Genomic DNA, 14222 nt, shown 5'->3' with positions numbered 1-14222 from the left:
GATTAACATTATATAAGTCTTGATTTTTAAACAAAAAATAAATAATAAATCAGATGGTTTGAAGAACATTTTTATTATCACCAAAAAAAAGTACAATGTCTATTTAAGTCATTATACATTTTCATTAGAAGATAGTAACAAACAATTATTAGCCATATATGACATTATTATTATTGGTAAGATGGCACAAAAAAAGTGTGTTTAACACTTAAAAGTTGTAAATAAAATATTTCAATTATTGTTCATAATAATAATAATAATAGTAATAATAATAAGAGCCACTTAAAATTAGTTGAATAAACAATAAATATCACTCGACACTGTACCGATATGTTGATTAATAATAAAAATAGTTTAGGCGGGTAAGAGATCGAAATCATCACTGACTAGAACCATTGGCACATGCTCTTCATCAATATTAGGCTCAGAGCTGTAAGTGCACAATTGTAATTCCTTCAATTTCCATCCCCAATCCATTTTCTGTACAGCGTGCAGACTTTCTGCCTCATTGTGATGTCTCAATAACATGGACTCCTTCAGGAATAATAATATATTAAAATATTATTATTTGATAACTAAAATTTAGTATATTCTCACCTTAATTTTTTCCCATTTATCATCAACGTCTTGTAACCATGATAAAAATAAACGACCATTATAACGGGATCGTGCATGTCTATCTTTCTCTTCCTCCTGTTCAGGTGTCATAATATTATACACTTCTTCATCTTTGAGTATAGTGCATACAGAAAATGGTAATAGTTGATTTGCTAATGCACGAGCTGCACGACCATGAACCCTGAGTATTTCTTGTTCAACGCTTAACACTAGTTTTTCTTTTTCTACAATGTGCTGAAAAATCATTAAATTATGTTAGTATAATGGCACTTTTATCAAAAACATTGAAAAACAAACCTGTACACGAAGTCTTTGTCTCTCTTTCTCTTGTTCAACAAACAATTTTTTCAACTGTTCATGCAAATTGGCTGGTGATGGTGTCTGAGTGTTTACTACTCGACTATTAGAGTTGCCAGCCAAAACATATGTGCATCGATTCATGAGGTAGTCTTTAAATCCAGATGGAGGTTTGGGTTGCACAGGAAATAAATTCTTCCGTCTTTTATCAATCTGCCAGTCAAAAGATTAATAAGTCAAAAATAAATACAATTAATATTATAAAATATAACTCATTTACTTGTTTTCTTATATTTAAAAACATTTGATAGCAATTGGTAACTGGAACTGGTTCATTGGTTGTACCGGACGGATTAGTTTCTACAGCAGTAACATTGGCAACAGATGAAGTATCACTAGTTTCGGATTCAGTACGACTAGCTTTTAATTTACGACGTCTAGGATGTAATTCCAAGGCAGACATATCAGCAGTAGCAGTCGACTCAGATGTAGTAGCTGTAGCTGCAGCTGTGCTAGCTGCCTGTTTGTCATCTCCAGTTACAGTCACCGATACATTTTCAGTTTGTTCTGAACGAGTTGATGGCGATGGATTTGAACCTGTATCTACTACCACAGTAGGTGGAGAAGTAGTTGGTGCCAATTGTTCTTCGGGAACAATTGGTGAAGTACCACGACTTGGTGCACCACTACTGTTACTACCACATCTGTTGGATGACCGCAATACTCTAGTTTGAGGAGACTTTTGCTCTTCAACAGTAAGAGTATCAGAGCTAGCTTTTTGTGGAGACTTTGGTGAGTTTGGCTGATTAGACGCTGGTGGAGACTCTTCAGAAGGTACAACATATGGTAATGCTGTATGGTGATGTGACCGGTTACCATTTTTGCCATTTGTCCTAGTCCCTGTATCGGCATCTGTTGTAGGTATAACAATTTTTAATGGAGGTACTTTAGGACCACTTCCAGGACTATCAGCATTAGATGGTCCAGAGCCTCCTGATTTATCTTCATCACTATCAGGTTTTGGACTAGAAGATTCAGTTTTACCTGAAAAAAAAACAAAATAATAGATTATAATTTTATTTTTATTTGTATAATTTAATAAAATAGGGATTAAAGTGATAATTTTAGCTTTATTTTATCTATTGGTGCCATAAGAACCAAGTTTAATTAATTAAAGAAAAATAATTAAAATTATACAGCATAGACTAAAAACAAGTTAAAAATCAAATTAAGATCATTATTTTTTAAATATAATTATAAATTAGTAAATACCTTAAATGATAAAATAAGGTACAGAATCTGGGATAAAAACTTCATTTACCTGCCTTAGGGATTGCCCTAACTTCTTGTATAAATCCAAAAATATAATTACGGTTTTAAAATACAGTATAACACTATTTTTAAGCCAAATAGCAAATTTATACAGTAGAATAAATAGTAGTTATATACCAAATAAAAAATTTTAACTTTTTATTCATAAAACTGCAAAATATTTCAATAAAATCATAAAAATATTATTTCAATTGATGAATATAAGTGTTACAAATCAGGTGTTTAACTTGTAACATGAGTATAAAATTTAAATAAAATAGAATTATAATATTATCTCAACTTAAACATGTGAAACAAAATAAAAATAATTAATAGAAGAGGAAATTTTACATTTTTCCTATGAGAATAATACAATTTAGAAAAAATTTGAAAAACCTAACAATATTGGTTTTAAATTTCAAATGGTATGAGTCATGAATAAATATTTAAATAAATAGGGACCTGTATGCTGTTGTAAAATCTAAATATAAGCAGTGGCAGTTTTTAGAATTTTTTTCTAGTAGAGTCCTTTGATATTATCTTATAATATATTAAAACATAAATATTCAATTAAAAAATCAAATTTCTATAAAAAAAATTATTGTACAAAATTAGAATTAGAAAATATTGTTAAGATACTTTAAAAAAAACATGAAAAGTATACTCATTTATCATTTATAATCTATTTAGATTAATTATATAAACTATCAAAATATTAATTAATTAATTGCAGTATATTATAAATTAATAAATCACCTTTAGAACTTTGACTATGCTCTTCTTTACGTTTTTTTGGTTTAACTTCTTCTTCTTCTTCTGCTAATGGACGTTTTAAGTTATCTGTATCTTTCGCTCCTTTTACATTTAACTCATTTGATGAATTATTTGTGGTATCAATTGCATCCCCAGAACCAGCATCTTTGACTTCAGCTTCTTTAGAAGAACTAGTAGAAGTACTTTCAGCTGGTGCACTGGTCGATGCATTAGTAGACTGAGAAACAGACTGAGAGGGTGTTTCTGATTTCTCTTCAGCCTCAACAGTTTTTCTATAATAAAAATTAATAAAAAAACATAATGACAAATGTGACAATGTTTTATTTAATAATGTACAGCACTTACGTATCGTTCGTCATGCTTGTGTTTTGTTCCTCAGCTATTTTCTTATTCTTCTCATCTAGTCGAGCAGACGAACTCTTAAACTGGTTGTTACCCGTGTTGGTAAGTCTTAATGTCACTCTTGGAGATGCATGTTGTTGCTGTTTATCACTGTTCGCAGCAGCTACAAGATAATAAATATAAATATATTTTAATAATAATATGAAAAGAAAACAAAGAAAAAATAAGCAACTAATATGGCATAATATGTTTACGTACACCTTATGTTCTTTTAAAAAATATTTAATCAAGTTAATACCAAAGAAGTAAATACTATTAGTTAATGAATCAAACAATAATTTGATAAAAACTAAGACAAATGATAAGAGACGTTTGACATCAGTTTCATTTACAGTACCAATCACATTTAGCAGTATATTTTCTTTTCAAATTCGATTAGAAAAAAAAACTCTAACAACAATATTATTTGTTAATAATTTCTACAAGGTAATATTATTCGAAATCAATTATTAATAATCAGACATCCTTAGACGAACAAAATATTACTACTTAAATATTCTCGACCAAAAACCGCAGCACCCAATACTCAATATTTTATTGTAAAAAAAAAAAAAAAATAACAATAATTAGCGCTAGAATCTATAAGAAATCGTGATATTATGTACTGTTAATATTAAATTATTATTATTATTATGCCAGCGTGTCGACTTTCGAACTAGGGATGCCAATATATTTAAATGGAAAAATGAACATCGATCAGTCTCAGAATTGAAGATTGGATCGTGTTTGTGGTCTTTGTACTGTTACCGACCAAGTGATAGAGAATGCAGAGAAAAGTAGGTCGACCAGAAAACTTGTACCAGATAAACGACAACGCAGGAAATCATCAGATAGAGCTGTTAAATTTTTATCAATACTTGATTCGAGGAATGGGGGTGGTTTTTGAGGCAAAATAAATGAGGACATAAGATCTGCCACTTCTTCCGGACAGAAACGAAAATTATGAACGATAATATGGGCAGTTAAAAGTGAATACACAACATCTATTGAAAGTAATGATGATTATAAAATATTTAATACTTGACTGTGAATTGCACAGAGTATATAATTTGAAATAAATATTTACGAGTGTTATATTATAAAACGACAAAATCAGTATTACGTTAAGATTCTGTGAAAAAAATGGTTTAAATACCACCTAATTAATAAATAATGTCACTAGATTTTACAATCGAACTGTATAAAAAAACTATTTGGCAGTCGAAAACAACTATATAACAATAGTGATAAGAAAAAAAAATATTATTTATCGATTGAACGAGAAGGAACAACACGAAAAAATACATTAATAATTTACGAATGATTAACGAACAACTTTTGTAACACGGGCGCTTTGACGATAACATGGAAAATAAAAAAAAAATAGTTATAGTTTTTTATTCGTCATTAGATAACGGTACGGAAAAAAAGTTGTTAATCGGGAAAAAATGAATCGATAAAAAGAACGTTTTCAACAATCACGATTGACGTGAGACCCGTTAGCGGGTTCAAGGAATAATTTCGCAATTTTACCGCATATTAATTGCTAAATACGTGATTTACATGACGACGGCCGATGACCTTACATTGGCTCGGTCGAACACCGGTGACGAATCTTGTCGCGTGTTTGACAACGAAATTGAAATAATTCGAACGTACATCGAAGGTTTACAATGAAAATCAGTAACGTCGAGAACGATTTAGCATCATGGGCACGAAGAACCGTTTCCAAACGAAGTTCTTAACTACTGAAATTAAACTAAACTAATAATAAAAAAAAAACAACAACGCATTAGTGAATTTCGAGCAGAGCAAAGAATGTTTTGTTTTTTTTTTTCGTACCAAATGTATCAAACAACAACAATAATAATAATAATAATAAAAGTAATTATAATAAGCTATTAGCTGGCTCTACTCGTCGTATACCTGCAGTTCGTTTTCCTTTAATTTTGTTCGTCCTACACTTAAAGAGATTATCAGACATATCGGTGGTGGTGGTAGAGGTGAACATACGAAAATACTGAAGTAAAATCGATTGCCATTCGAAAGGTAATAAAATATTGTATGTATTTATGGTATGAAGAAACGCAGAAAAAGGTTACCATCGCCGTCGGTGGAAGACGGGTTCGGCCGGAAGATGGAAGGGACGAAGGGTCGATCGCACCCTTGGTGAGGAAGGGTCGGAGGGAATGGAACAGCCGCGTGCACAATAAACACATATAACATGTATATTGCATTACGTACGCACATACAAAGGTGGTTGGTCCGGACGGCGGCGAGGAAATGTGACAACGTCGCGATGACGAATCGAAATATTTTGCCCCCCCCCCTCCGCGAGGGTTGAAACAGTCACTACCACCGCTCCTCCCCGTCTGTTACACGCACAAACAGCTCTTTATACGCACACGTGTATGGACCCATAGCGCGGGCGACACCGTTTTCGGAACAATCGCACGCACTGTCATGACATCAGACGCGAACATTACCGGCGACCAAAAAATGAACAGAAGAACGATAGTCACATAAACAGCGAAGACGACGGAGAGAAAAAACTTGTTGTTACGTTCGTTTTCTCTGACCTCGTGCACGCAGGCGACGACGACGGCGGCGGCGGCGGCGGCGGATGGTGCAGGTACCGCGCGCGGGCTCTTCCGCTAGCGACGGCGTCGGAAAACCTCCGGGAAACCGTTTGGATCGCCGAGTGAGCGACGACCGACGGACCGACCCACACACCCGGCGGACGAAGGAGACCGGTCCGGATAAGAACACGACGGCTAACCCGGCGAGAACAACACGCGCGTCTTGCAGCGCACACGTTCGTCGACACTGCAGCACACACAGGTCCGTTCGCTCGGGCACCGCACGCGACCGGCAACTACGTGGTGCGTTTGTGACGGCGTTCAAGGTCGTCGGCCGCGGTGGCGGTAACTGCGGAGAGAGAGAGAGAGAGCCGGTGGTATGTACACCACACGTCGTATGCCCACTACACAACACAACACAGTCTTCCGCGAAGAAAACGTCGCAATAGTACGCCGCCGTCGTCTTGCATCGCGCAGCACAGCCCCACTCGGCTCACCGTTCCCGGAGTGCATCATGACCTTCAGTGGCGGTGGTCCGGCCGGTCAGTTAGGAGGGGTGAGGACCACCGGAGTACATCCTTGAGGGGGGGGACAACCCTTTCGCCCAGCGGCCGTGAAAAACGTTTTCCGGAGCAAAAGTTTTGTGCCCCTCCCCAACACGTAACGTCGACGAATGTCCTTCGCAGTCCGTCCAGGCGAAGCGCCAGATCGATTTCAAAGTTTTCGAGACTTTTCACCTTCACTCTCCGTCACCCCCAAACGTACACGTCCGAAATGCTATCGGTTTTTACCGGCACGGACGGGGACCATATTTTCCAACACTTTCTACGATTTCGTAATCATATCATCCAACAAACTTTTACTTAGAATAATGATGATGCACGCACGTTTTTTCACTGCTCCCAGTAATGTACATAGCATATTATTAATAAAATCCCTCAGATGATCAGTCGCGGGAAAAATTCTTGGATATTTGCTTTTCTTGCGTACAGGATGTACCCGTGTGTGAAGGTCGATTCCGACCAAGTGCGATCATTGGATGCGTTCTAGATGATAGCCAAGCGATATTTGCGTACATTATATTCGTGTATTATTAAGTGTACAGTTGAAATCAATGCGAATGAGCTAATATTATATATTCATGTGCATTTGTTTAACAACGGTAATAACTCGAGTTTTTTCACGTAATCAACATAATTTTAGGTTATCGTACAATAAAATTTCAAGTCTTCACACATACTTTTGACAACTTATTTTATCAAAAAAAATACGAAATATAGTATTAATTGTTTTTGATAATATTTATACTTTTTAAAACTTCTAAGAAAAAAATATCTTAAATAACTGTCCAATTGCCGATTTAATATGATACAGAATCTAATTTTTAGGGCAATTACCAATTATATACCAAATTTTAATCGAAAAAATAATTGTAAAATAATTATGTACGTTTGAAAGTGTTGGTTTTTAAAAAAGTAAAAATATTATCACGAAAAATTGATCACGGCTTTTGCTTTTGATTACCATTGAATTATTTTTAATAGTTTCAATCCGTTTGGTATATAAAACGTATGATTTAAATAGACACAAACATATGCCTAATGACTTAAGAAAGTCAAAATATGTTAATACGTAGTTTAAAATATGGCTGAAGAAATAAAGTGCTTTCAAATTGTGTGAGGAGCGAGTCTTCTACAAGTTTGTAAATTAGTTATTTAAAATATCAATTGCGACAGAGCATGTAAATTAAAACATGAATTCTCTCTCCTGTAAAATATCACACGTAATTAGTACAATTATTGGAATACATAAGACATTTCATAGTAATCAATTTATTTTCATTACAATATACTTTCGAAACCTAACCTGTTCTACAAATCTAATTATTATTTTAAAGAATATATTTTATTACATAGGAACTTAGGGTTCTAAATATGATATTTCTTAACTTTTATTTTTTGGAAGGAAATGTTAATCGAACTCTTAAAGAAATGTGATACTAAAATGTCATTAGAGAGGAAATATGTTATCTGTATACACTCTATTAATTAGACAATAATTTATTTTTTGTCAATGACTTTCAATTCCAATAATTACTTTCGTAAAGATATAGAAATTTGATAGCATTTTTAGATAACAAGTTATTTATACGTCCACTTAAAACTGATATAATACTACAGCAGTTCAAAGATGATGATGGATAAGGTCATTTCTATATAAATTTTAATCAAATGAAGTAGACGAATGAAATGCAAATTTAAAAGCAATTATAAGAGACCTAAAAGCTTATATTTTTTTTAAAATACACTAAATAATTTTTTACAAATAGATTTTTTTTTTAGACAAATAATTATTAATAGAGTAATAATTGAGTAAATATAATACATAAAAACTTAGTTAATTTTATGTTGATATTTAAACTATAGATGTATATTTTTGCATTTACCCATTATGAAAATATTATTAACGCCAATATCTTTATAAGAATACTAGTATTTCCAAAAATAACACATATCCAACAAAATAAAGTGGTTAACTAATAAAAAAATAACATTTATTATAACTATATAATTCATAGAAATTAAGAAAACCGTACCCAAAATACATAATTATTATCAATCTAATAATAAAGTAAGTTCGTTTATTACTAAATAATATAAGAATTATGTTATATATATATACGAAAATAATTTAATCAAAATTATAAATATCATAATATGTTCATATTAATATATTTTGAAAACTATCGACAGAAGATCTATTAACGAAATCTAGTAAATAGTGATGAATTTCTTTGAAGTGTAGACATGAAGTTGTATATCAAGAATAGATTTTAAGTTGGTGATGCCAATAATATTACGCTACGAGAAATTACAACGGAATAGTACAGTGAAATAAGTGATCGGAAAAAATAAATAATTCCATAAAAAATATATCATTTAAACTTGCACATGAATCACGTACCTTAATGTTTACAAAAAAAATATATGTATATTAATGTTTTTCATTATTTATAAAAATATAAAATTTTACAAATAGGTTAAAAATAGAGGATATGTATAACAATCAACAAATTATTGAATAAGAAATTGTTAAAATGAAAATAAAATTGAACATAACTTATTTTATGATTCGCAAATAATGGGTCGTTACATGGAATTTATACTAACTAGTATGACGTTAGTCATGCACTAGATGCCTTTACGTTTCAATAAAAAACAACATATTATTTCCAATGATTCATAACTAACAGATTTCTCTTCGCAACATTTTTGCATAAGCATGACTCAACGTTTGGATAGTACGATTCCTTTTTTTCGTTTTTACATTTTAGAACAAACAATTGAGTAAATATAGAAACGGTAAAATAATTTTGGTTTGTTTACAAAAATACATTTCAAATTTAGAATGCATACTTATTTGAATAGAAAAAAAGAGAAGGATATATGATCAGTGTTATTATCATATATTTACTTTATAAAACATATAAAATAAAAATACATAAATATGTGTTAAACATAAACAGAAAAATAAAAATAAAAAATAATGTTTAAATATCTATTAATAACACGTATTATGTTGATTAAATAAACCGTAAATGGCTAAATCTTTTAACTTGTTACCATAGTATTCGCCCCCTCGAAACAAACAAATAATTTGAATTCAATAAAATATTCATTAATAAGAATGGCCCAATTGAAAACTATTTATGACGTAATAATTTATCTTCAGTACTTGGATGGTACCAATCATAATTAATTCAACAGTTTAGATAATTTTTTTTTATTGGAATACATTTAAACCTATTAGGAATTCTGAACGAGACGTATATAAAATTAAGGTGCTGAAAGAAGGGAATAGCTCTAGCACTACTTCAAAACCTGAAATCTAACGCTCTATCGTTAGTTATTAAATTATTGAAAAATATTTGTCTCTAGGGACTATTAAATGGTTTTGCTAGAAGGACAATGGAACATGTTTTAATAATCAAAAGTTAATTTAGAAAATGCTTAATTATTGATATACTTTTGATTTATAAAGTTATATAACAAGAAAACATTAAATTTTATCAAATTAATATTCGATAACAGTTTCAGTATTACTCGTATCTCAAATCATCTAATAATAACGAAATAACCTATAATTAGTTCATGATACATAGATGTTTTAAATAACTTGAGAATACATTGTTAAAAGTTAATAGACATAATAATACACGTAACATATATTTTAATAATCGGAACTACTGCTTTATATTTTTAAAATATATATTCATTGTAAGATTGAATAAAATATTAATGCAAAATAAAATGAATCAATAATAGGTTTTAGTATTTAGAAACGAAAGAGATAAAAAAAATTGGGTTACATTTTAATTATTTGTTAATGTTTGATTTTAAGTATAATTATTTCAATTTTCAAGTTGATACACAGACATAAATTATATAATAATTATAGAAAAAATAAAATTCAGTTAAACGTGATGCTGGGAAATCTTCTCTATTCAAAAATTCATATCATTTAGATGATTATCATCAATAGCATGTTAATAAAAATACACTAGAAGGATAAAAAATGTATTATCCGAAGTCGTTTTTTCAGAACTTATTATGATAATTATGTTGAATAACGTTTTCCAATAACTTGTAATTTGCATTTTTTAAACAGTTGTACTTGATTTGCATATTCATTTTATTAAAATCATAATATACTTTTATAAATTACTATAATACAACTATAGGGAACACATATATTAGCTGAAAATCGCAAAATTGTACAAGTTTATTTCCATTACGTTTTAAATCATGAAACCAAGTCTATAGAATACTAAAATACCACAATATTATCTTTATTATCTTTATCATATTAGTGCATTTTATAATATTCTATTTTAGTTATTTAACTATATAATTTAATTATTATTATAATTTATAATACATTATTTTATGTATTTATTTAATGTTAAATACAATTATTTACACGTGTAATTAGTCATTATTTATTTTTGTTATATCTACTTATATTGATTTAAGAATTAACCTGAGGTATAAGTTATCTTATCAATAAAATACAATGATATCAAACATTTTCAAGGAAGTACTTACATTTTTAATTTCAACATTTTGCCTTATGCAATTAGATCAATAAATGCAAAATAATTATATTGTAATAAATAATGTATATGAAACATTGCTTAAAATTTCATAAATTATAAAATTAATAATTTAAGGTTGACTATAGAAAATACATTAATTTGTGTTCATAAAATTAATTTTATGTTCGAAAATTCAGCGAGTCATGCGTTACACTCTGTATTAATCAAAAAATAAAAAATAAAATACTTGAAAATTGATTAATATTAATAATATTATATATAATATAATAATAATTGATTTATTGCTCTTATTTTCAGATTTCAAAACATTTAGAAGAAAAAAAGAAAAACAAACCAAATTATGATTTAGACCCTCCAATATAATAAATTAATACCATAGAATAATATTACATGCAAAAAAAAAAGTTAGTCCAAATTCATTGTATAAAATTTATGTCAATCATTATTTTTTATATTCTGTAAGAATCAGAGTTGGATTATATTATAAATTGTATAATTTAAGAACATAATTGGGAAACCAATTTACGAGTTAACTGTAATTTTTAGTTTTATACTTCTATTAAAATCCAATTATGAGAACCATAATAATATATAGCAGGGTTGAAATAAATGTTTTGTGGTTTTTTAACATTCTGTTTTTAAAGCCGTTGTCCTAGATATTTTAAAAACGACATAAATAACTCATAAGTATAGCCGTCATACTGCTGCATCAGAGTTGAATGGCATCATTACGTGAAATATATACATATATAAATATTATAATTTAAAATGTGCTATTTACTGTTTATATTTAACTTTACATTTTAACTTGCATTATATAATATATCAAATTATCTAATTGTATTTTATAATATCTACAATCTAACAGACATTTTAAAACCATTTGTAGGCACAATCGTAAATTTTAACTTTTATTTTTTTTGATCAACCGATATCCCCGAATATTATAATAAAACACAATTTTATTTTTGTTCTTATAATAAATCCTCATTTAGCATTAATTTTAAAACGAAATATGTTTCATCAATTGTAATGATTAAGAAAAATATCTAAACTTTAACGATTATTTCAATTATTTGTAATAGTCAAACGGGATTATTTTTCTTTCGAAATATATTGCATAAATCAAATACATGAAATAAAAAATAATAACAACGTACAATTTTGTACGACGCATTAAGTATTTATACGACGATTTTCATACGATTTTTTAATAGCATTTAATAATATAAGATAAAACGTAACACTTTTTTTGTTATTTTACTTATGAAATAATTATAAGTATAACAAAAAACATTAAAATTGTTTTTAAATAAGTACATTCGTTATTATTCATGTTATATTTTAGTTGGACCAGCTGTAGACGAAATTAGAGAGATACACAGAAGTTTAAAACAAAGTTCTACGAAGAAATGTATTTTTATTTTTTATTTTTCATTGAAATCTGGTAAACCTTGTATTCCAATATTCTAATTATAGACAACTATGTTTTGTTGGTACAATAATATATTATATTTAATTGAAATCGATTTTGAAGTAATTATCGAAAAATTAAAACTAACCTCACCATACACTTAAATTTGAATTAAAACACGATTGTTGTTAACAGTATTATAAACACTTAAAAATATCTTAAATTAGTTTAAAATATCAATGGTTAATTTAAATATGTAAATTAAAAATAAATTCTATGGTGTGTCGTGATTAAGATAAAAATAAGAAAATATTATTTGTTTGTAACGGATACATTGCATGTAACTAAAACACATTAAGCATTGATAATAAAATATGAATAGAAATAATAAAAAAATACACTACATGTAAAGCAATCATTCATGTCGTTAATTTCTTAGATAAGATGCATATAATACGAAACTATTTGGAAAAAAATTAGGTTAAAGAAATACTTATTTATGTTCCAATAGTCAATACTTATTGTCTGAGCATAAATTATTTGTTCCTTTTAGCAATTAATAGTATAAACACAAAAATTGAAAGTATACATTTTACCGATTAAATGTCAACAACATATGTTTCACTCTACAGAACTCATAATTCAAGGTTGAAATAATTATTCAGAAACAGTATAAAAAGGATTTTCAAATTTGACAGTGAATAATTAAAAAAACGCCATGTCAAATAATTTCCAGACGTAAAAAGCTTCGAAAAAATAGTTTCAAACATACGCAAAAATAATCGAAAACCGAATTAATAACCGAACGGTTTTTAATGATTACAAAACGAAATCCATTCGGAATTGAATGCAGATATGTGATTTTCCAAACAGTTCTAGAAACTAGTTGATTAAATGCATTTCGTGTTTCGAAAATAGCATATTGTACATCATATTTCCGCGGTACACCAACAGCCGATTGAAAACGTACTGCTTAGAAATCGGCGGAAGAATGGGACGTTTTTCAAAATTTACATAAAACAGGCTTTCGAGGGCCGTCAATGAAGGAACACAATAATTGTACGGGTACGACCATCCCGCCGAGAAGAACAACAGAAATTTTACCGGTGATGACCGATCGTGCACATGGACGGCAATAATTTGTAGCGGAAAAAAAAGCACACAATGAAGCGGTCGGAAAACACGTGGACAACACACGAACGACCCGAAACACGACGCCGGGAGATGGAAAAATCTAAGCAAACGTGAACGGAAACGCGTGGAGTCGAAGGGCGCAGGAAAGGATTAAGCGGTTTGAAGGATCGTCGAAATACCGGTGACGTGAAGTGATCTCGAAAAATGTGTACGAAAGAACAAGACAGAATAAAATTAAAAAAAAAAAAAAAAATTATCAAAAATATTAAGTATAATAAAAAACGATTTTTTAAGATCTGGCCGACACGTACTTGTGGTGGTCTTGTAACGTTTTTTGTACGCGCTCATGTTGCCGGTTTCCTCGACGATTCACAGCACGGCCATGACGAGCCGGACGAAACGCAACGTCGCACAGAGCACCGCGGCGGCGGTGGCGGACGGTTGAGGACGGTGCGCGCGCGGTACAAAATAATAGTAATGATAAACGAGAGAGAGAGGAGTAACGGAAATAAAAAAAAAAAAAGAGAAAAAAAAAGAACCCGCCGGCGGGGTGGAGGTAGCGGCGGCGGCAGCGGCGGCGGCGGCGGCGGCGGCGGCG

General features: G+C 30.3%; 1 protein-coding gene across 9 annotated transcripts; it reads right to left on the bottom strand.

Annotated features, from left to right (window-relative positions):
* Nucleotides 1-241: 241 nt before the first annotated feature.
* On the bottom strand, nucleotides 242-14220 carry LOC112694247 (ankyrin repeat domain-containing protein 12). Of its 9 annotated transcripts, none has more exons than XM_025569651.1 (7): nucleotides 5484-5619; nucleotides 3346-3505; nucleotides 2983-3272; nucleotides 1196-1959; nucleotides 916-1128; nucleotides 598-852; nucleotides 242-534 (listed from the first exon to the last, which is right to left on the bottom strand). In XM_025569651.1, exons 1-7 carry the CDS (start codon nucleotides 5605-5607, stop codon nucleotides 355-357), a joined length of 1986 nt encoding a protein of 661 aa, XP_025425436.1. In that variant the 5' UTR covers nucleotides 5608-5619; the 3' UTR covers nucleotides 242-354. The 9 variants fall into 9 exon arrangements, with proteins under 9 accessions (XP_025425436.1, XP_025425438.1, XP_025425440.1 ...); XM_025569653.1 differs by lacking the exon at nucleotides 5484-5619 and adding an exon at nucleotides 13936-14220 and having other exon boundaries at nucleotides 243-534; XM_025569655.1 differs by lacking the exon at nucleotides 5484-5619 and adding an exon at nucleotides 5961-6393 and having other exon boundaries at nucleotides 243-534.
* Between the last annotated feature and the right edge of the window lie 2 nt (nucleotides 14221-14222).

The sequence above is a fragment of the Sipha flava genome, unplaced genomic scaffold (assembly GCF_003268045.1).
Source record: "Sipha flava isolate LNK unplaced genomic scaffold, YSA_version1 126_pilon_pilon, whole genome shotgun sequence".
NCBI lineage: Eukaryota > Metazoa > Arthropoda > Insecta > Hemiptera > Aphididae > Sipha > Sipha flava.
Note: the sequence above shows the minus strand (reverse complement) of the source record. Positions and strands in the feature narration are given on the sequence as shown.

Bases quoted from the DNA above. Each gene is read 5' to 3' on its own strand.
- LOC112694247 (XM_025569651.1), bottom strand. From the start codon at position 5,607: ATGTTATATGTGTTTATTGTGCACGCGGCTGTTCCATTCCCTCCGACC. The intron at 3,273-3,345 runs GTAAGTGCTGTA...TTTTTATTATAG, and splicing joins ACAAGCATGACGAACGATAC to AAAAACTGTTGAGGCTGAAG. The intron at 1,129-1,195 runs GTAAATGAGTTA...TTTGACTGGCAG, and splicing joins TTTTAAATATAAGAAAACAA to ATTGATAAAAGACGGAAGAA.